This window comes from Diadema setosum, chromosome 4 (genome assembly GCF_964275005.1).
Source record: "Diadema setosum chromosome 4, eeDiaSeto1, whole genome shotgun sequence".
NCBI classification, from domain to species: domain Eukaryota; kingdom Metazoa; phylum Echinodermata; class Echinoidea; order Diadematoida; family Diadematidae; genus Diadema; species Diadema setosum.
In genome coordinates, this window is record NC_092688.1 from 46,822,464 (window position 1) to 46,845,397 (window position 22,934).

At 38.6% G+C, this 22,934-nt stretch overlaps 1 protein-coding gene across 1 annotated transcript in view; it reads right to left on the minus strand.

Annotated features, from left to right (window-relative positions):
• Positions 1 to 17,099: 17,099 nt before the first annotated feature.
• The window catches only part of LOC140228053 (uncharacterized), a 31,859-nt gene continuing 26,024 nt past the window's right edge, over positions 17,100 to 22,934 (minus strand). The window contains exons 4-7 of the mRNA XM_072308454.1: positions 21,634 to 21,736; positions 18,712 to 20,026; positions 18,479 to 18,621; positions 17,100 to 17,609 (exon numbers count right to left, since the gene is read on the minus strand). Coding sequence (XP_072164555.1) covers positions 17,536 to 17,609; positions 18,479 to 18,621; positions 18,712 to 20,026; positions 21,634 to 21,736 — 1,635 coding nt within the window. The 3' untranslated portion in view covers positions 17,100 to 17,535. The remainder of the gene's footprint in view (positions 17,610 to 18,478; positions 18,622 to 18,711; positions 20,027 to 21,633; positions 21,737 to 22,934) is intronic.

Here is a 22,934-nt window from a genome sequence, read left to right on the forward strand (position 1 = left end):
TAGTAAATAAGGATAAAATAAACAACAAAAAAGAATGAGTTTCTACCGCCGTATCCAGAACAGAGCCTGAAACGGTGCAGGCTCAAGAAATCGTTTGTACTATAATACGTCTTGAAGTACTGTGTGATACTGTTGACTCAGACTTCTACAAAGCTGTAAGTGAGAATTGTAATCCAGTCCGACTCATTACCTGAGATATTTATGAAAATATATCAATAAAGAATGTAAATTAAATAACAATGCGTCACAATGCAGTCTAACGCTCTCACAATGCTATCATACATAGGGTTTTTCACTGACTGCTTTTACTCCGGAGCTCTTGCAATATTCATTCTTTTCCTACTATATCTTTGTGAGACGTAGATATAAAATGTCTCAGGTTTTCGATTATAGTACTTTCGAGGAAATTTCTTTAATTTTTATCATATATGTAAACTTGAGGCTATTAGATTTTCATCCACTTACCTCTGTTCCTGTGAAAAAATGCAAGTGTCAACCTCAATGTCATCCACGAATCGCACGTACTCGGGCGGCCAGTGGAAAAAAAAAACACCGGTCACACGCGCCAAGGGCCATGGCATGCAGTGCCAATATACATGTAATAATAGCTCGCACAAATTGATACATAACATTTGTGTTTGTGTGCATGGGGACGATCCGATGGTTCATACAACAAAAGGGTTTCGTACAATTATTTTTAACATTGTTAAACGTACTCTTCCACATTTACGTAGCATATAATGTGTCTTTATATTATAATTTTATTTGGATTGTTATCTTGAGAATTGCTAAAAACCGTTATTATGAAAAAGTGGACCTTTCAGAATTTTGGGGGGTGCGTACGCACCCGACGCACCCCCCCTGGCTACGGGCCTGATCAAATATAAGAAGTTGCCCGTCACGCTTTAGTTGCTCGAATCCTTTCCTTTCTCCGAAAAATGTCTTTTTCCTTCTTGCACGCTGTCGTCCAGCACTTGCAAAAACGCCTACACCGACACAACAAGTCTGGGGTCTTGCTTAGTTATTATTCGCAGACGCATGAAGTCGGGCATTTAAATCCTTTTGTACAACTCTTAATCCTTATCCGCGGTTGATTGACAGACCTCGTCTTTAAAGGCCAGCGAAACAGAAGATAGCATCGATATTTTCGGCGGAGAAGTCTTCGAGGTCACTGTCTCTTTAAGTTGCATAATAACGCTCCGGGTAACAGTTCCCAGTGCACGTGTGAAGGGAAGAAAAGGAGATCAACCAGCGGAGCAAAAATAAATCGCAACTAAACTAAAGGCCCCCTTCTCAAACTTGTATGTATGTTTGTGTTTGTAGGAGTGCAAGAAAGCAGCTGTTGATAGTGAAGCGTTAGATGGTGGGTGCGAGTGACAGAAAGACAGACAGAAATAAGGACAGCTTCTTAGAGAAAATCGCATGCGAAGATTCTTGAACAACGCGGGTTTAAAACGTTTCCCAATGAAATGGCTTCATTTGTACCAGAGACTGACCCAAAACATTTGCCAAAGAAAGCTAAGAAGTTTATGCTGGTGTAAAGTGAGCCTCAGTATTTGTTTGCCCGTTGATGAATTTTTCAAAATAGCTTCCACTTGAACGAGGCAAAGATGAGACACCAGTGTTGAAAAGAATTCTCTAGACAACAGATGACGATCAATTTAACTTCAGTATTCCACATCGGCACGACACGCTTTTATAAGACAAGCAATACTTCTGTTCAAATCAAGCAACTTTCCTTCGAGGAAGAATAGTTTCGGGAACATGGCGCAACCTCTTCCCAATACTGACCCCAATCCACATCACACATCATACATTATGTTGGGCGCACTCTGCGAAGTGCTGTTTTCACACTGTGGCACACTGTGGACCACAGTGTGATCACCGAGGACCACAGTGTGATCACCGAGGACCACAGTGTGATCACCGAAAAAAAATCGAAGCATTTGTATCTCGTTCTGCAAGAAGAAATCGGCGCATTTACAAATGTTACAATATCCGTCAGTTCTATAGAGCTCGAGACCATGAGGTTCGCTGTGGTTTTGACAGAACAATTTAAATTCCATATAGCGTATGACAGAATAATAATAGTTTTGAAGGGACATGCGCAGCTTAATCCATGATCATTGACCTGTTTACACCGATTAAACATCGTATTGATACTACAAATCAATGTGTTATTTGCAAGTGGATTTGAAACGTACTCTTTTTTTATTATTCTTCATTCTTTTTCGTATTCATGCCCCGCTTGCTGAAGTATCCCGTGACTAGGTGAAATCAAGGACTTGTTTCTCCTTGCTAGCACGAAATTACCTGTAACTAATGGATGCAAAGAAGATTAACATACTCTGACCAACACTAGAGCGGATATGACGTCACTCGGTAAACTTTCCTCTATAACGCTTGACGGACAGGTACTACGCTCTATGCACACAACCGGAATCAAAGCTTTCCTCCTTCATTCGCTTCCCAATGTTTATATTGTAACAAGTTATCAAACGGAATGATAACTTTCGTTATCATATTGTATCCCGTTTAGAGCTGTTCACTTCAGTTGTGCTTTATTTCCATCCAACAGAAAGATAATACAAATACGAAGTAATATATCATACATTAAGGTATGAGGTTTTTATTTTATTTATCTCCCTCTGTTCAAATGGAACTTGTTGGATCGCAACTGCTGATTGTAGAGGAGACAAAATTGAAGAAAACTGATACCCCATTTTATCTCCCCCCCCCCCCTCTGCTTAATAATCTTTTGCTATCAAATCATATATTGTTAAAAATTTGTAGGCAGTGTAGATCTTGGCGACACTCAAAGACAGCTTAGAAGCAACTAGGAGACGTAGACGAGTATCCGATGAAAGAGGAATAAAGAGGAGGAGCGGAAGGATAAGAAAAAGAAGAGCAGACAATGAACTAAGAGGAGGAGGAAGAGGAAGGGAAGAGAATAAGAAGGATCAAAGGAGGGATGGAAGGGGTGACAGAGATGGAAAGAGAGGACATGATAGAGGAGGAGAAGATGAAGAGAGGAAGAAGACAAAAATATAATAATAGATAAGGAGAAGACGAGAAGAATAAAAAGGAAGGAGGAGGCTAGAAAGAGGAGAAGAGGAATGAGAGAAAATTGGTCGTTAATAGAGAGGAAAAGAAGGGATATTCAGAGGGGAGATGTAGGGAGGAGATGGGGTAGGAGGAGAAGATAAAGAAGAATTATATAAGAAGGAGGAGGAGATGATGGTGAAGAAGACTCGAAGAAGATGAAGAGGAAAAAAGAGAAGAAGAAGAAGAAGAAGAAGAAGAAGAAGAAGGAGAAGGAGAAGAAAAGAAGAAGAAAAGAAGATGAAGAAGGATACATTTGGACAATTAAGAATGAGGTTGAGAAAGGAAAGAAATAGAGGTGGAGAAGAATTGCTGGAAGGAAGAAGAGAAAGAAAAGCAACGAAAAGAGGAAGGGAGGGATGAATGAACAGGGAAAGGTGGATGAGACGATTCTACTTGAAGAGAATTCACATCAATAGAAGTCCCCATTGCTCTTAATTAGAGTAAATCAAAATATAACAAGGAGCTGGTGGCTTGGAACGAGGTATTTTACTTAAATTGCAGTCGGCATATACGACGATTCAATCAGAATCGGCCTCAGTGGGGTAGTGAAGAAACAATGATCCAAACGACAAATGGGCATTTACGAAGCAGAATAATGATACAAAAGTCGAAGCCTCAACAACAAAGAACTTCAGCATGTGCTAGCAGCGATCATTGACCTGCTAACTGCTTACCACTGGCGCTATATGTTCAACGATCTTAGTGAGATTGTTACTTAGTCTGTGACAAGAGATGTGGATTGTTAGCCTCAAGCTAGGCCATAGTATTGCCATGGTAAAACGAATTCTGTCTGCATTCGTACAGCTGTTAACTGACATAAAAGTATGACGACACTTCACAAAACAAATCAATGATACCATTTTAGTCACGTTGTCCTCAATGCGTCATATACGACAATACGTATGCGATAAAAACAATGTATAACCCTGCAAATTTATTCATACATGTACAAATCTAATTAGTGTGATCCAATTGCCAATATAAACATTCATACGTACCGTTTAGAGCAAAGATGCAAGTCATCTGGTAAAATCCGAGAACAACCAAAACAAACTGCTTCAGATGATGTGCATCCATGATGAAAAGCAACAAACCCTTTGTCCGCTCTCCGCTATACAGAGAAGAAGATCGTGTCGTCTGCTTCACTCGGCGCGACGAAGTGAAAATGAGAGCAAGATCTAAACATCGGTCTGACATGCTGGCATCTTGCCCAGGTCCATCCCCCCCCCCCCCTTCTCTCTCCCTCCCTCCCTTTTCTTTTCTCGCTTTTTCATGGTCCAGTAAATGCAGCTCGAGTGGCCAAGTTTTAAAAGCCCCAAATCATTCGGACAAACACGTTTATAACTCACGTCCTTAGCGCGCTATTGTCCTCTCGTGAAAAAGACAACATCGATCACACGGTGTACGTAATACCTTTGTTGTCCTTATGATGATAAGGTTGATGTGTGTTTGTGTTTGATGTCTTACTCTCCTTACATTTTGCACTCATTTTGTGTCTTAGATACGAAGACCTGGGGAATACGACATGATTTACACGGTGTGATGCTCATTAGCGGTCTCCACGTATTCTTGAATAGACGAATAATTAGCTTATCAGTGCGTTTAAACACAGGCAAAGAACATCAAGGATCCAGTTTAACCAAAATGTCTATACTATCAGGTGATTTGATGATTTCTTACAGTAAAACAAAGACCGCCGAGTTTATTCATTTCTTTATACCATATAAAAGGCGGTGTAATGGTTGGTAAGGAAGGAACAATGTTAATCACGTAATCCTAGTACGCATTATCACGTTCTTTGACGGTATAAAAACTGTTCATTTGAAATAATTGGATGAATGCAACAAAATATAGCTTCTAAATCATCATACATTGCACGGTTCTGCTGTCTTGCTACATTATCAGGTGAAATTCCTTGTTAAGTAGGGAACGTGCATTAGATTTCAACTCTATGAATTTACTAAAGAATGAATTCTGGTTTGAAAAAGAAAGCTAAAGGGTTAAAATATGAGAAGGGGTAAAGTGTATACTGACGTGACTGAGGTTGAATGAGGGGAACTTAAAATGAAGATTCTAAGGAACACAATTTACAGGAAAAAATGCTGAAAATTGCTTACCCAAAATTGTTCAATAGTGGGGTAAAATGGGAGCAATAAGTCTGGCGCTGTGTATATTGGATTCTAGAGAAACATTCGAGCACAATGTCGATTGACCATTCAAAAGTCATGAATGAATAATTGTAAACGCACAGTAGTTTTTAAACCGTGTATACTTCGACTGATATGTATTATTTCTCCGGTAATGACATAGTTGAGAAGTCCGGTGATTGTACGTAAGAATAACTGTGAGTGACTATTTGTGTTCATGTGTGTATGCGCGCGCTTTTGTCATAATGGAAGTTGGCTGCAGTCGTTACAAAAGATTCTTGACCACGAGAACACTTAAAAAACTAATAATCATATTATCGTAAAATTCAGTCTTCCGTGAAACAAACACTTTATACGTCAGGAAATGACAACTCTTGTCCCCGGCCCAAGGTCCCAAAAGTGAGACAGAGTCTGGGGAATTCAAACGACGCAGAAAGACACAATTCTAAAGATGTAATCGGTGACCATTTAGGACACAATATTGCCTATTATACAATACAATTTGTTAAATTGCTCCCAGTTTACATTTGAGAATGGTTAATGGTTTATTGTACAAGCTTATTTTAAAAAAAGAAAAAAAAAGCAATCGGGCATGAAAAATACAAATTGGACCTATGCTTTCACCATGTTTTAACAGACTCTTGGGTTTCGGAAGATTACTTCAGAGATCTTTTCTGTCTCCAATAATTTTGCAAACATTGCAACTTAAGGTTTCACAATGACAATAACGCCCTTCTGTGAGTATATCATGACGCTATACACGTGACCCAATAGGTGGTGTATTTAAGTATTAAGAATTTAAGTAATCGGAAAGCGCAGAAAAGGTGGAACAGCAAGACAACTTTTACATGAGAATACTGAATACCTGTAAATGCGTTTATTTGCCTGTTCATTTCTATGCAAACATATAGATAATAATGTATCACCACATATATATCACCTAATTAATGTGGCATGATTTCATCTGATTCTGACTAAATACAATGTATTGCTCATGGAGGATTTGATATGCATGTATGTATATACATATATATATATATATATATATATATATATATATATATATATATATATATACATATATATATATATATATATATATATATATATATATATATATATATATATATATTGATATATATTGATATACATATGATATATATGATTATGTATATATATATATATATATATATATATTGATATACATATGATATATATAATTATGTATGTATATATATATATATATATATATATATATATATATATATATATATATATATATATATATATTATGCGCGTGACAGATTATACCAGGAATGTACGTTTGCTTTGCTTCTGGTCTCAGCGTTTTGGTTCCATCTCTTCTCTTTACAGTTTGCACACATTTTCATAATTCGAATTCGTGACGAACGTGACGTTTGATATATGCTTGATATTGTGTTAGCTTTTCTTCTTCACCTAGTTCCCCTTCTCTTTCTTCTTTTATCTCGTTTTGCCTTTTGTTCTTTGCTATTTTACCTTCTATAGACAATTATGTCCTTCCATATTGTGTGTCCCGTCGCCATATTGCAAGACGCATTCATTATAACATTATAACAAGCTGTGCTTTTTCGATTTTCTTCATATTGTTGATATTAGCCTTTTATAGATCTCAGATGCGGACACACTTTCTAGTTATCATCCACTGCATATGTTGTCTTTTGTATATTGTTTTCTTTATCGTTATTATCTCAATGTCAAGTGAAATATTAAAATCAAATGTACTAGAACTGTCCACTGAGTCTCGAGTGTAAGATCGGTGCAGTTTCAGTAATCAAATCAAAAGTTTGCATTATCGGGTCAAGAAGTTCTGTGACAAACTTTAAACTTCCCTTGATTTTGCGGTTTGATAGTTGATAGGTGAAACTGGTTCAACCGTGATAGCAAAAATGGGCCCGTTCCCCCACGTGGTCTCTTCGTAAAAAACCCCAACAACAACAACAACAACAACAAACAAAACAAAACAAAACAAAACAAAAACAAAAACAAAAACAAGTCCACTTCCTGGCATGTACTTCCTTCTTCTTAAAACACCAGCCTTCCCGCACCTGTCCCACGCCCCGCCATTGTTTATTTATCTCGTATTAATCCGCTCGTATTAAGCGCAGGATGCAGGCACTATCACCCAACAGAATATTTATCTATACTTAACTACAGATCATTGCTTTCAAAAGCAGCCTTTACCGTTGCGTTTCTAAGAAATTTTACCACCATCCCGATTAGAGAGTAAAACAGCGCATTAAAAATGTACAGACCGGAAGAAGTTTTGCGTTTACGTCGATGCTCATAAAAATGTCCCCGTCGTTTAAAAACAAGATCAATTCCACATGGAAGCCCCCATGACATTCACCAGAACAATAATGATCGCAATATATATCTCCAGCCCAAATAACCACTGATAACCAGAACGTCAGTTTGTGCTCACACTCTAATAAGCCAGTTCGGAGATAGCTCATGGTTACATGGGTACAAATGACCTTTCATTTTTTTTTCTCAGTTGCTTAGGCACGTCACTCGATTCAAAGCGACATAATGCTTCAGCTTGCCCAACATGGCAATTTATGGAACTCGTATTCAAACAAAAAATGAACCTGCGTAGATCAAGTGGTTCGCCAATCAACAGTTTGGAAAGCATTCATTTCATTGTGCTGTTTTGAATGCATTACCAAACTTTTGGGGGTTTACATTGCCAAATACCAGGCTTGCTATTAGCTGGATGTACTGGCAGGCACCATTAATAAGGATAACATGAATAATCATTGAATCAATTTTGAATCTTTGTTGCCCGATTGGGCCATCAAAAGACATGGTTTTGATAGTTTGGTGGTCCGGCACCAATTTTTAGTAGCCTCGGGCCACCGCCAATGTTGAGCCCTACATATAGGAAAGTTTTTAAAAAAGTGTAAAATTTTAGCAACAATAGCTAATATTTTCGTATCTCACCCACTAGAATACTGAGCTTCCGCACAACCAGTACTGGTTGTTATCCCGCAGGTACTGCGTGTGTATTCAGATTAATGAATTCTTGCTTAGACTTGATAATGGTTTTTGTTTACGTCAAATTAACCCGTTCCGCATGGGAACCTGGTGGCCTGCGTATTAAGTCTATGGGCATTTCAGAATTCAGTATGGAATGGGTTAGCGGCAATTTGTCAATCAGCAATTGCAATTATGTCTTTATTTCAATTTAACTCTTTCAAAGCCAACTTGAAGACAGCTCGGAATTGCACATCGACACTGTCGTTTCGTTCCATGACATAATTATGCTCCTGCGATAATTGCTCCTATGAAACATCTGCACGCTATTAAAGTTAAACATAAATTCGACCCCAGACATAACCCTAAACCTAATCCTAATCCTCTCATCAATCTAAACCTAAAACCTAATCACAACCCTAACATTAACCCTAAGAAAATAAGACCGGAGCAATTGTCGCAGGAGCAAATGCCATGTTATGGTCGGCCATACCTGTTGATTACCTCACATAAAATGTATATGATTTTTGTTTGTAAATTTAGTAATTGTTGCAGTTTAATTCTCCTGATTTTTGCAACGATTTCACATGTATTGTTCTTTTGTTATGACAAACTGAAAATCAACACCAAAAATATATACAATGTATATTCAAAGTGACAATATCCCCAAAATTCCCCGTCTTGACAATGGTGACAATACAACACGAGAGGGCGGCATTTCACATTCTTGCCATTGATTTCCCAGTAGTTTATAGGGCTCACACGGGTAAATAATTCCCCATAGAGACGTGTGTTAAAATTCAAAATTCAAAAAATTCTCTAAAATAGCTGGGAGAAATGAGGTGTTTCACCTTCACTAACCTGGATAAGTGAGATATACCCTTTTATCCATCAAATTTCCAAGGCAGGTTCTTTGGCTCAAACTCTGTCCAAGGGTCCGCAAAGCCAGACTACGAGTTTTTTTTTTCACTCAAAAAAAATCACCAATCTTCTGTACATGCACCCAATGAAATATAGTCCCTTCAAATTCCATGAGAAAAGCTTTCATCTTCCAACCAAAATGCAGTTTGTAGAGGAATTCATACTCAATATCTGCAGCTATTCAGTTTTTTTGCCAAAGTGCCCTATTGATTTTTAACCAATTTTTTCTTCATTTATTTTGGTATCTTTGGTACGATTTTGTGAAGGGGTCTTGGACATTCCATATTATTTACAGGTGTGAGCCCTCTACCTGACGGTCTCACACTGGTGACTAATTCTTCAGAGAATCCATCGGGTGTTAAACAAAAATAACAATGGCACATGAAAGATTGAATATCATGATGTGTATCATGGCCAGATTAGCCTCTTTGTTTCTCTTCAGTCCTGAAATCTGCAAGGTGTCTTTCTGTTAGTTTTTTTTTTTTTCTACTTGGATTCTGTTGAAAGGTCCTTATAGGAAGGTAATGCTTTAACTCTATTGTACATGCTTTGTGAATCTACACCAAAACAAAATTAACCCGTCCCAAACTGAATTCTGAAGTGCTCATAGACTTAACACACAGGCCACCAGGTTTCCGTACGGAACGGGTTAATAATGTAATCTCTCAAGATTGAAAGGCAATCATGTCTAGCATTCTGTCAAAGAATTCAACTTTAACTAATTATAAACTTATTTATCAAGCTAGTATTGCTAATGTACTGTAAAAGAGGATATTTTCGCGCGACTAATTTTTCGCGCTCGGCCGGGCAAGAAGAGTTTCGTCTGTTTTTAATTTTGCGGAATCAAAACATCAACTACTGGAACATACGGGCAGCAGAAGTATCCCCGTGCTTTTATTTTCGCGCTAGTTTCTGGCTGCGCGAAATGCATGAAAATTTCAACACAGCAAAAATTTCCACTTTTACAGTACACAAAACTATTTTGGGCAAGAACCTGCTTATCAACATCAGTCAAACGGATCCATGTAAAATAAAGACAATATGAAGGACAGAGCACACTATGTATGTTGTAATTGTTATGTTGTATATTTCATCATCATGCAGAGAAAATCCTGCACAAAACTTCAACATTGGCAAATTCATTGACATTGACATTAAAATAAAAAGGAGAAGGTTTACAGAGGTCATAATGATAAAAGTAGTACACATAGTCTAAGTAACTGTTGACACTGAGAAGGAGAAATCACAGATTTAAAAGCATTAGAATAAAGTGGTGAATCAGAAAATACCTTAAAAAGAATAAATACCCGGCGATATATCCAAGTCCCATATTCAATTTGATAAACCCCTTGAGTCGACTTCAATGTCATAACTTGGGTTAAATTAGCTTTTGTGTCTACACCTTTTAATCTTCTCAATTAATCAACAATCTTTATCATTACAAAATTCATGGCAAATATACTTGAGTTGTTGCGTGTTATCGAATTCATCAGAAATTCATCAAAAATTCATCTTTTCAAGAAGATAAAATCCCCCTCAATAAATATGACTATTTCTCAAGTAGCACTATAATTTTGCCCTTTACAGCAATCTTACAAGAAGGAATCTTGAAAGATATATAATTGTTCACATTAATTTGGGCCTTGATTTATTTCAGTGCGAGAAAATGTATGAATTCTCCCTTAATGAAACATAAATGTATGAAGTACAGATATCTACAGTACCATGCTTTGCTCACATTGCATTCATTCATTCTTTTTGAATGATACAAATATTGGAGACTGACTACCTAAAGAGACTATAAAAATTGTGAATACTGGTTTTAGAATCTTGACCCGTCTGAGAAAATGTAATACAACCACTAAAGTACCTGCCCAACTAAGGGTCAATGCAGGACCACTGAGCAGCAATAATTTCAAGTTATTTAATGGTTGCACATCACAAGATGGACACCCACACACCCACAAGTCATACAGTCCATGAGTTCAACTACTAAGCAAACAAGGTCCAAGAGACCATTATTTACCATTTGTAGATGGAACAAAAGCCCAGCTTTAGTGCTTCAAAATAGTCCTAAAATGTGAGTTAGGGTTAGAAACAACCAAAACAAAAATGTTAATCAGTATAATCAATGTTAAGTATTGTTAAATATACAAAATATGAACAATAGTTATATTTATAAAAAAAAAAATGTTTCTGGAATACACTGTCTACAGTTATGGTTTATTGAGAAAAATTGTGATATTTCCTTATTTCAGGCTTTATTGCAAAATAAATGGTAGGATGTTTTGTGATACAACTGACTTACAACTATGCATCAAATGTGATAACTCAATCATTTTTAAAATCACTGCTCCCAATGGTAAACAATACCTTTAGGCCCCATGTTGCAATATCAAACTAGTGGGCTGTCTTTACCTAATGTCATAACTCATGGGCCTTATTTGCCTAGTGTCGAACTCAATGGCTGTATGACTCATGGACCCTTTTTTCAATGTCGAACTCGTGAGCTGTATGACTCATGGGTGTCGGTCTCGTGGGATGGCCCCATTCTTAACACCCCATTCAAGCCATACATTAGACCAGTTACTGTGAACAGGGCAAATTTTGCACTTTTACTTGTTCCATATGGGCTAGTTTCATTAAAATTTTATTGTTCATAATTTCAGGGATGAGAGTATTTCTATGTATGAATTCTAATATCTTCATAAATTACTCACATGTTGTTACCTTTGCACCAGTTCAGAGGTGCATGAAATCTATGAAAATACGCCATGAAATATTCCACATTTATAGCAGAACTACTCCCGTACACTCATTACACTCTTACTCCATATCTCTGCTGTAGTCTTGACACATTGATAAAAATCCTGAAAAGATTGTTTACACATACATACATACATACATACATACAAAACAAAAATATAAGTTAAGAGTTTCACAATAAAAAGCATGAAAACAGATAAGAAAAAGCACACAAAATTGTTCTTGTATAGTACACACATGAAATAGGTAAAACTCAATTTAAATTTTCCTATGATAGATTTCATACTTTATAATGTTCATAATCCATAAATGATAAGAAGAATTCAAACGATATGTAATGAAAGAATTGGAAGAGGCTATATACAGTATACATCATTTGGCAATAAGTCTCATACAATCATACAATAAAAATCACTACAATTTGCAAAATAAAGTTGAAATAATGCAAATAACTGTAAGTGTCATTTCAGATGAAACTGCAATGTACGAATACTTTAATTTCACATCTACAATACCTGACAAAAGTGAAAAAAAAATCACATTACTTGAATGTAACATTAAGACATCAGCACAAAGCATCAAAACATTTCACACCAAAGTGAATATAAACCCAAGAAATGTATTTTTAAAGGTACACATGATGGCCATATGTGAGAAAGTAAGAGGGAGACAGACAGATGGATGGATAGATGGATCAATAGACAAATAGACAAATAGATAGATAGATAGATGGAGAGATAGACAGATAGAGCGATATATAGATAGAGAGATAAATAGACATAGAGAGAGATAGATAGAAAGATAGATAGACAGATAGATATATAGATACGTTGTACATAGATGGATAGACAGATAGATAGATAGACAGATAGATAGATAGATAGATAGATAGACAGATAGATAGATAGATAGATAGACAGACAGATAGAGGAGAAAGAGACAGAGAGAGAGAGAGAGGGTGTGTGTGTGTGTGTGTGTGCTTCATAATATGAGGTTCAGTCTGCTTCCACAGAGACAAATTTCTAGAAATACATTACTTAGGATATTATCATCAATTAAACCATTAAACCATATCACAGTAAAAGAAAAAGAAAATATGACAGGTTGCCAGAACAATCTTACATTCATGAGCGTCAGGCTGACAGACTTGCCGATCCCTCCCCCTTCCCTTCCAGCATTTCTACCCCCCCCCCCCCAAAAAAAAAAAAAAAAAAAAAAAATATATATATATATATTTCAAGCTGCGTAGTGGACTTATGTTGCTTGCCCAATATTTTTATGCAAAAAAATGTGACATCTTTTCCACGCCAAGATGCAAATGCCCTTCAAATATTGAGTGTACAGTATCATAATACAGTATCATAATTTGTATTTCAAAATGACTGTTGTAAAAGCAGTGACAACCCTGCTTCCTCCGTTTCAACCTCCGTTATCAGCCCTCCACTGACAAAAAAACAAGAAACAAAACTACCCCCCTAAACCCTGTAGGGACTTAATTTCTATCTAAATTTGATTTGCAAGGTTTTACATTCAATTTCCAGCTCTGGGTTACTGGGTGTTTTATGGCAAGACTTCATAGCATGATGACAAATCTGATACCACACCCCCACCTGTGGGTAGGGTGGGGCGTGGATGGGTGGGGCAGGGTGGGGAGCCTGAATGATTGGGGGGGGGGATAAACGTCACTGCAGACCAACTATGAGGAATACCCTTAATGCTGCGATAAACATCTAAGATTAGAGATGTAATAAATTGTATGCATTTTTATGTGTGTGTGCCTCAAAAATTATCCCCTCGGCTCCGGAGATGAAAATCTCACTGGATTCAATTTGATGACTGCGTGGGTGAAGCAAATATTACAATTTTGACATTTACTGACATTTCTCTTTTACGTTTTGTTTAAATGAATAATCGCCATGTCTACAACCTAATGATGGGCTAATAGTGAAGATTCTTGATGAAAGAAATAAAATTCTCTGGGCTCATCTTTCATTACAAACAACTTGCATCTTCAACGTAATGAAGTGAGAATGGTGTCAGCATGTTTTGAGCTTCAGAGGTTTTCTAGGATAGCTCTCTTTCTGTGGAGCTCCTTCATTAGCAAGTGAACCCACAAAAATGCAGCGTAATGTAGCTGAAACTAGACTTGCAGTGTACACTTTCTGTCCAATTGCATAAAAACCATCAGGTGAAAGAATAAGACACAACGGTACAGCAGAAAGACGGCAAACCAACGGAAGTCAAAAAATAAAACAGCAAACCAGCGATAGAATGTATGACAAAGTAAACCCGGAAAGAAAACAAGACAGTTGGACAGAAGGACCAGCCACATAATCATTTGCTTGTCACAATGCAAGCAAATAAGAGCACAAAAATAAGAAATCATTCTGGATAAATGCTGGAATCAAACTGCACTTCGTCAAATTCATGCACCCACTCTTCAAATTTCTGTCAACTCTATAAATTAATGAAACATGAAATGCGATGAAAAAGCCAAAAAATGAAATGAAGTTTCACATACTGTAAAACATGATATATTCGTGGCATGAAATTTTCGCGAATTGCCACTGGTGTTCAATGCATACAGTGTAGACAAGAACTTTCGCGTGCATTCTAATTTCACGACTAGGATTTGCTAATAGAGGGCATCAAACTCATACGGCTAGAAAATACTGATCAAATACGACTGGGATAAAATGTATGAAATGGACCAATGTTATCAACAGATACTAGAATTTACATGTCTAATTTGGGTATGGATATCACTGCATTTCAGAAATAATGCTTTAATCACCAGTTCGGTTATACCAATTGAAAAAGGGGAGATTTGATGTGACTATGCAAATTGGGATCATGAACTTGACAAAGTGCATGATTCCACCATTCTTCAACACAAAAGTTTACTTATGAGCCTCTAAACAAAACAAAACAAAAATATGACCCTGAGTTAAATAAATAAAGATCTGTTTGACATCGTAAACATGACTACAGACAAGTCCTACACACACGCACACATCAACATCACACGCTATGTGTATATCAAAACCAGCAGACGTAACTAGTACGAGTACAAATACATTGTGGTATCATAATGCTAGGTTCTTATAATACTGTTTGTTCCATGCTGCTATAAGACAAACATGTAAGTACCAATCTACATTCTACTTGGACATACCAAAGGTCCACACTTCACCCGGTATTTGGGTCAGTGCAAAAGGTTTGACAACTCACACATGAACAGTAATACTTGAGTCGTATGAGCAATATCATTCAAAAATATATCTACAAACGATTGACAATCTATTCGGTTGCAATTGTGCTCAAGATCCGATTTCATACACTAATACCTTCGTCTGAGTGGTCACAAAGAAATAAAATAATTTTGTCATTTGCTGGATGCAGTAATCCACAGATATTGTCACGATCACATGAGATCGGCAATGCTGTATAACAGCATTATACACATGTGTCTTTAACAGAAATGTGCCTAGTTCAACACACAGCTCTTTGATAATACATTTAAATAAATTCTTTGTACTCACAGTCACCGTTTGTATCGTGATTTGTGACTGATTTCTATGACATAATAAATGCAGCAATGTTCAGCTTGGAGTCCGTTGATTGGTGATCTGGGTCCTGTTAACATAAAACTATGGTATCTGTACAATTAGTGATAACTCTCAAAATCAATGGTAACTAACATAGCAACACTATTCCACAGCCCATCAAAGCCAAGAAATCACCTATGGTTATCACTGATTGCAGAGGTTAACAGTAATTGTAAAGTTACCATAGTTTTATGCAACAGGGCAAGACTTCCATCTCATTTTTGCTCTTCCAATCCATAAGCTGTATGACATAATCTGGGCCCCGTTTTATCAAAAGATAAAATTGATTTTAATTTTCCTTACCACACAGGCTGCCATTGACTTACAGTTAAAATCAACTATATGATCAATTCTAACTCTTCATAAAACAAGGGCCCAGGCATATATTTATAATGCCTTTAACTATCATTGTTTACAAGGACAGGTTACAATATTTGTAAATTTCACCCAGTTATATCCTAACCCAGTTATTCTATGTGGGAAAAAAAAAATCAAAGTCTGCCAACCGAAGTGAAAGTGGACACAAAATAATGGTAGCAATAGTTTGATAAGCACCTCTTGCAGACTTGAGGGTTTATGGACCTAACACTGGTTTAAGGAAAGCATTGTTTTGGTAGCTATCAGCTATCTGATACACATTGGGACTTTAAAAAAAAAAGGGTAGGCAGATATATTGGAAGAGAGTGTTTTTTTTTTTCTTTATGGCAATGCAAGAAACAGATTTAATTAATGAGAAGATAATTTCCAACAAGTTATTCATTACACTAATACAGGAGAAAAGAGGAAGCATAAGTGTATTTCCATAAGGGGGTAAAGATCTGAAAATCAAAGCAATGCATCAAATGATATCTTTAGGGCCTAACAAAGTTTGTTCTTTGGCAAATCCTATCACTTTACAGCTGCCATAACAAGAGGAGAAAAAAAGTTGGATGTCACATCATCAATAATCGAGCTCTTCTCTCACGACAAGACATCATTGCTCTGTTGTGGCAAATCTCAGTTTGAATCTTGACATGAGGAATGAATGACAATCCTTGACGCCCTATACTTTGAAAGTATTGTTTGAAATCGAAGGAATATCCACAGTCTTAAACTCAAATGCCCATTTCAAATGCTTTCGAATCAATCTTGGGTCAAGTTCTCATTTTTGCTGACAAAAACCAAGACACACCACAGCATTTGTTGTTGTTGCTGTTGCTGAGAACAGCAAAAATTAAGACAAAAACAGAACACTCTACATGCGATGTAAATGTGACTCAATAGCCTCTGTGAAGTATATTTAGATTTGAAACAAAAAAGGTTCTTGAATAACAGAGTAATAACCTGAATGCCACTAAATGTAGAGTTGAGTATATCTAGGTCTCACAGGTGCCCAATCATGTTCTCATGTTGGATAATAGTAAAGAACAGCATTCACTTGTCCCTTCTTCAACCCTGATCGCAACAAAGAAGTCCAAGGAACAAGTTTCACTGTGATGTCAGCCCATCTGATTGAGCACTTAAGCATTCATGGTATCATGAAAATGGGTTTAAGAAATAGAATGACCAAGCCTCATGTATTGACCACACTGGCCATAATAAACACATTGTATCATAGCCTGTCAGAATGCAGTTAAATCTTCTCCTTCCAGAATTAAAATGAAACGCTAATTCTGCATTTGCATCCAAACTGGAATCTTGTGGATGATGTCCTAAGCCTGACTGAGAGGGCATTTTATACGAGAAATAAAAAAACAGAGGAAAAACATCAGCTGACGAAGTGGGTTTTTCGTAGAGACCCACTTTCACCGGGGACTTGATGCGACTGGAATGGCGGAAGTACTGAAGAAAGGTACCCTGTAAATATTCGTGTCATTATCGCAGAGCCAGCCACCCTAGCATGGGGTGGTCCCACCGACACCTGAGTAGTGAACCGACGGCACGGCTCACGATGATAGCTGAGTGAGGCGGAGGAGAGGGGGCAGCGGGCGGGGTCATACGATCTCCTCCATGGCCTTCCGCGTCCCGCTGGTAGAGGTCCCCTGCATTGGTACAGTGATGACGGTCCCTGCAGAAGAAGAGATGTCAGAAAGAGGAGAAGAAGAAGGAAAGAGAAGGAAAAAAAAAGATGAAGACAGAACATGTGATGACAAGTGCACACATGTTTGTGTGGGATACTCCAACCCACCCACCCACACACACTCATGCATTAACAGTCAAACCTGCCATACTGAGAACCTGGCCATAGAGAGATGGGTTTTTAATGGATATGGGCTGAGACTAAATTTCATCTACAAAGACTTATATCCAGTAAACCAACAATGAAATGTATAAAAGAAATCAGCAGTAAAAAAGTTACTGTGCAAGTATATCATTAAATTTTGAGTAGCATACTACACATTACATTAAAGGCATTGTTTACCATTTGCAGATGAAACAAAAACCCAGTGTTAGAGCTTCAAAATAGTTCTAATATGTGTTCTAGGGATAGAAACAACCAATGTAAGAATTTCATTCAGTATAATCAAAGTAAAGTATTGTTAAATACCGGTATACAAAATGTGAACAACAGTTATAATAAAATTGTTTCTAGACGAAACCGTCTACAGTTATGGTTTATTGAGAAAATAGTGATATCTCCTTATATTTTAGGCTTTATTGCCAAATGTTATATGGCAGGATGTTTTATGATAAAACTAACCTATGCATTATGCATCAAATATGATAACTCGAACATTTTTCAAATCACCACTCCCAGTGGTAAATAATACCTTTAATTTTCAAATTGTCATAAATTTTGTTTCATCATTCATTCCATCTGCCTCAAACATATATTTATCTAAATCTTTTGTTTCATTGATGAAGTTTTTCTCCATGAGGTGTTTTTCATTCCAAATTCTCCTCATTGCTCCCCAGCTCTCCCTCCTATTGACTCACCTTGTGTGTTTTTGAGAGTTGCTACGGATTGCACTGGTAGGGTCAGGTGTCCCCTGGGTTTCCTGGTGGGTGTTCCTCTGCTGGATCGCCGGTGTGTCCTCCCCGCTGAGGAGCTCCTTTCTGGTCTGTCGCTGGGCGTGGGTCTGTTGCTAGGCGTCGGCCTGTCGCTAGACGTCGGCCTCTCACTGGGTGTAGGTTTTTCTTTGGCCGTTGGCCTGTCAGTGGGCGTCAGCTTTTCCTCCTGGGGCGATGAGGGGCTCTTGTGGTCAGCACTGTAGCTTTCCCACACAGGGTGGTCCCCACAGCAGGCACACGGGGTCTGCTGTCGGCTGGAGTCTGACTTGAGGTGTGTGGATGGCTCCTCGGCCTGGGGTGTGATGGTGTTACTGCTTGGGGTCAAAGGTTTTGAATCGCTGGGCGTGGTTTTCAGAGTGGGAGAGCACACATGGTTAGTTCTGACCTGGGATGCCACGGAATCCGGCGTGGTGACCGTTGAGATGCTGCTCTGGGGCTTGTACGGCTGGATGCTGTCCTTCCGCGATGTATTGACGCGAGTTGAGAAGTTGCTGCCGCTGCTGGCATTGGCATCGCTGCCGGATCGCTTGGCGTCATCGCTGTCCGACGCGTTGATGCGTTTGCGATGAACGCCCTGCAACTTGATTTTGTGCAGACAGGTCGGAGTCAGCTGGGTGGGCGGAGACATACTCCAGTACTGCTGCACCACCCCAGGTCGGGCATAGGCACACGGATCGCAGCCTGTGACCTCGCTGTGACAGGTGGTGGAGCTCCCGTAGACGCTCTGCGTGCTGTCAAAGTTCTCGGGGCTACTGGTGGAATCGCTGCACTCGTAGTCGGCATTGAAAGCAGACAGGCTGAGGCTGCTCCCAGATTCCGAGTCTCTGAGGCGGCCGGACGACTCCTGTTGGCAGGCAGATTGGATGGCTTCCAAGTGGACCTGGACTGGCACGTGGCACTGGTCCTTGTAGTGTCTGCCCCCCTGAGAAACCATACGCCTGCTGCTGCCAGCACCTCGGGAACATCCTGCCCCACTCCAGGGCGCATAGGATGAGTTCACTACATAGTGGCTCTCAAATGATGCCAGGCCCAGCTGGCGCGGCGTCACGCAGCCAGAACTATACTGCCCTCCACAGTTGATGTGCCTGTGGCAGTGGGAACACACGTATTCGCAGTTTGATTGCCACGTGAGCGGGCCGCGGCCGAACCAGCGCTCCAGCTGGTTGTGGGAGGTGGATGGAAGACGGGGCACTGCCTCCCGCATGCTGGAGCCGCTCACCGCCACCGAGCGGTGCTCCCGCTTCGACGCACCCTGCGAGCAACGGCTCCTGGAATGTTTATGGTGGTGGTGGTGGTGATGTGACGAGATGCGGTGGTGGTGATGGTGGTGGGAAGAGGGCGCTGCGGCATACACTCCTTCCCATGGTGCATCTCTTGTGGGAGAGTTTGGCAAGCTGACTCTTAATTGTTGCTCTACAGGACTAGAGGGTCCAGTCGGGGAAGCTTCAGAACTTTTGCCCTCTAGGCCGCAATCTAGATCATGAATGAAAAATCACCAGTTGAAAAATTTGAAATACATCTTAAGAAAGTCCAGTCTAATGATAAGATCATGACAAAAAAAGACCGAACAAAAGAATCAAACACCTATTAACTTTCTTGCCGGCATATTTTCAAAACATGCATCTATACTGTTGCAATTAAAACATAACATCACATATCATCTTAATGTCTTCTCAGTACACGGGGCTTAAACATTTCAATCTCATTAGAAATAACAAAGAGCCACTATTTCAAGCTTGATGACTTGATTTTTTGCTTAAAAGAATACTGAGATTGTTGACAACATCTCTCTTGTACCAACTCTCTTTCCTGTAACATCCACAAATATAAGTTGGTCAAGAAGACATCATGCTGTTGAAGATATAAGTGTCCTCTCTGTTACAGGAGAAGTCCATTCTGGCATCATATAGCTTTGTATGAAAACAGAGAAGCAAAATGAAATTGACAATTTGGGGGAAAAGCAGAAACATGAAAAAAAAGTTATTAACTGTTAAAGTTTTGAAAGTATTAAAGACGAATTGGCAAATCTGTGTAACAGAGGTGTTAAGCAGCTCTCCATTCGGTTTGTCTACGAAAAAAAAAAAAAAAAATCACCAATTTTAATTTTTCACTCAAGTGAAATTTTCTGCAGACCTGTTCTTGGTATATAATAAGAGTTTTTGAATATACTCCTCAGCCAATTAATTCTGGTAATGTCTAAATATTTGAAAAAAAAAGATTTAGTGATATTTTGTGTACAAAAGGAAAGGACAGCAGCTCAAATCCTACATCACACGGTCACCAATTTGTCATACTCTCTAAACTTCAACAGTCCATTTTTTTTTTGGGGGGGGGGGAGGGTGGTGGTGTGAGTCTGAGTTTTTCCCCAATATTCACTGATCTACATTAGATTTTTTTGTTTTTATACAAAGAAATGTACCTTCAGGATGGAATTTCCCTTTAAAGGGGAGAGAAACCCAAATATATGCAGGGATTGAGTGAATGAATCAGTATTAGTAGAACACCTTAGTAGAGTTTGAGAGAGGAAATTCTAACAATCTGTTAAAAAAAAAAAAAATTATTGACTTTCTGAAGTTTTAGTGCTGCAAATGCTGGATGAGAAAACTACAACAGTTTGTGATGTACACATGGAAAAATGATGTAAAGAAAATATAAAAAACTCCACAAGTCAGGGATTTTTTTTTTTTTAATGAGAAGTTAACATTCCCTCCTGTTGTTTTTAACATGCATCAAGGGTAATATCAGTCTTCTTTTTTTTTTCTGAAACCGGCAAGTCAAGCGCTTTTTCATTATGCTAGAAAAATAAATTACTGTTAAATTCTCTTTATGTTTCCTTTACATTCCTGTCCATGCGATGTGATGTTACAAAATGTTGTGGTCTTCTCATCCAGCAATGGCATCACCGCAATTTTAAACACTCAGAACTTTAGCACAGATTGTCAAATTTTCCTCAAACTTCAATGATGTGTTCTACTAAAATTGCTGCATTCACTCAATCTACATACAAGTTTGGGTTTCATCATTCTTGAAACGTGTTGAAGGCAAACATAATTCAGCATCTCCCTTGTGTCTAGACTCACCTAAAATATTGAACATACAAAGAGGACACGTTCTGTTGGATAACAGCCAAGGATCGACGCAGTGCTTGTGAAATTCATGAGCACACGGAACAATTCTCAACTCCTGCAAGAGAAAGGGGGGAAAAAAAGGGCTCTGAGTCACATGAACACAACAATATCTGAAGATATCAACTGCAAGATTTCGAAACTTTTCCGAGCCTGGTGTTTTATCATCGATATTACATGTATAATACAGCTCAGAAAGCAAACTTTGACAATTTCTGCACAAGTGTGTTAGTGTGTGTTATTGTTTGTTTGTTTTCTTATGAGCTACCACAATGTCAAACAGTATCTTTGACTACCGTACAACATTCATGTTGGCATCTAAAAAGCAAATCAGCAACCGCCGTCTCCATCAATTTGGAAGAACGCATCTTAAGCTAAACTAATCTACCCTGTTCACAAGAAATCGGCCAATACATCTACATCGCGTCATGCCCGCATAACAAACAACTCTGGCTGTGAATTATGGCTTGCCATTAGCCTCCTATCAAGCCTGACTATGATAATCTTCGACAGTCCTAAACCGAGACGTATCATTTCGCCGTCTCTACCCTACTAGTCATCTCAGGATCTCCGGCTAAGCTGCATTCGGAGAATGCATCTCAATCAAAGGGGAGGACAAAATGGTGGCAGGAAAATCTTCGCAGAGTAAAAGTGATCTCTGATGTCGCTATGAATTAAACAGTTCGTCCTTTCTCGTTAAATAATCCTACAGCCTGCCATTACCTAAAGCCCATCTGATCTTCCCTCCTGTCCCTCTTCCATATCACTAGATTTAGAAGCTGACTTCCATATGAGAGACAAATAAATGGCACCCCTTGGGCACAAGTTAATGCAGTTTTTCTACGGTTTCAAAACATCTTCCTTTTTTTTTCCCCCTCTGAACTCCATTAAAATTTCAGATGTGTCGATCATATTTACGGTCTTTTGTGGGCACTGTGGGTGCTGGTGAATATACGTCATTATTGATGAATTTCAGCCGCCACGCAGGGTTTAAGAAAAGATCTTTGACCTGAGTAGAGTGAGATTAGTTATCCTGTTTTTTATGTTATAAAGAAATCCACAGTTACAGAGACCACAATCCAAAGCATCTCTTTAACTGGAGATTCTCCCGCCTGGACCCAGCAGAAAGCTGGGGACTGCCATCATGCAAACATGCGCACAATATCATGAGAGCATAGCACATATCACACGCGCGAAGCACAATGTCCCTCGTGTTCGGGGCCCAGCTCTGGGGTTATAGATGCTATTTTGTGCTT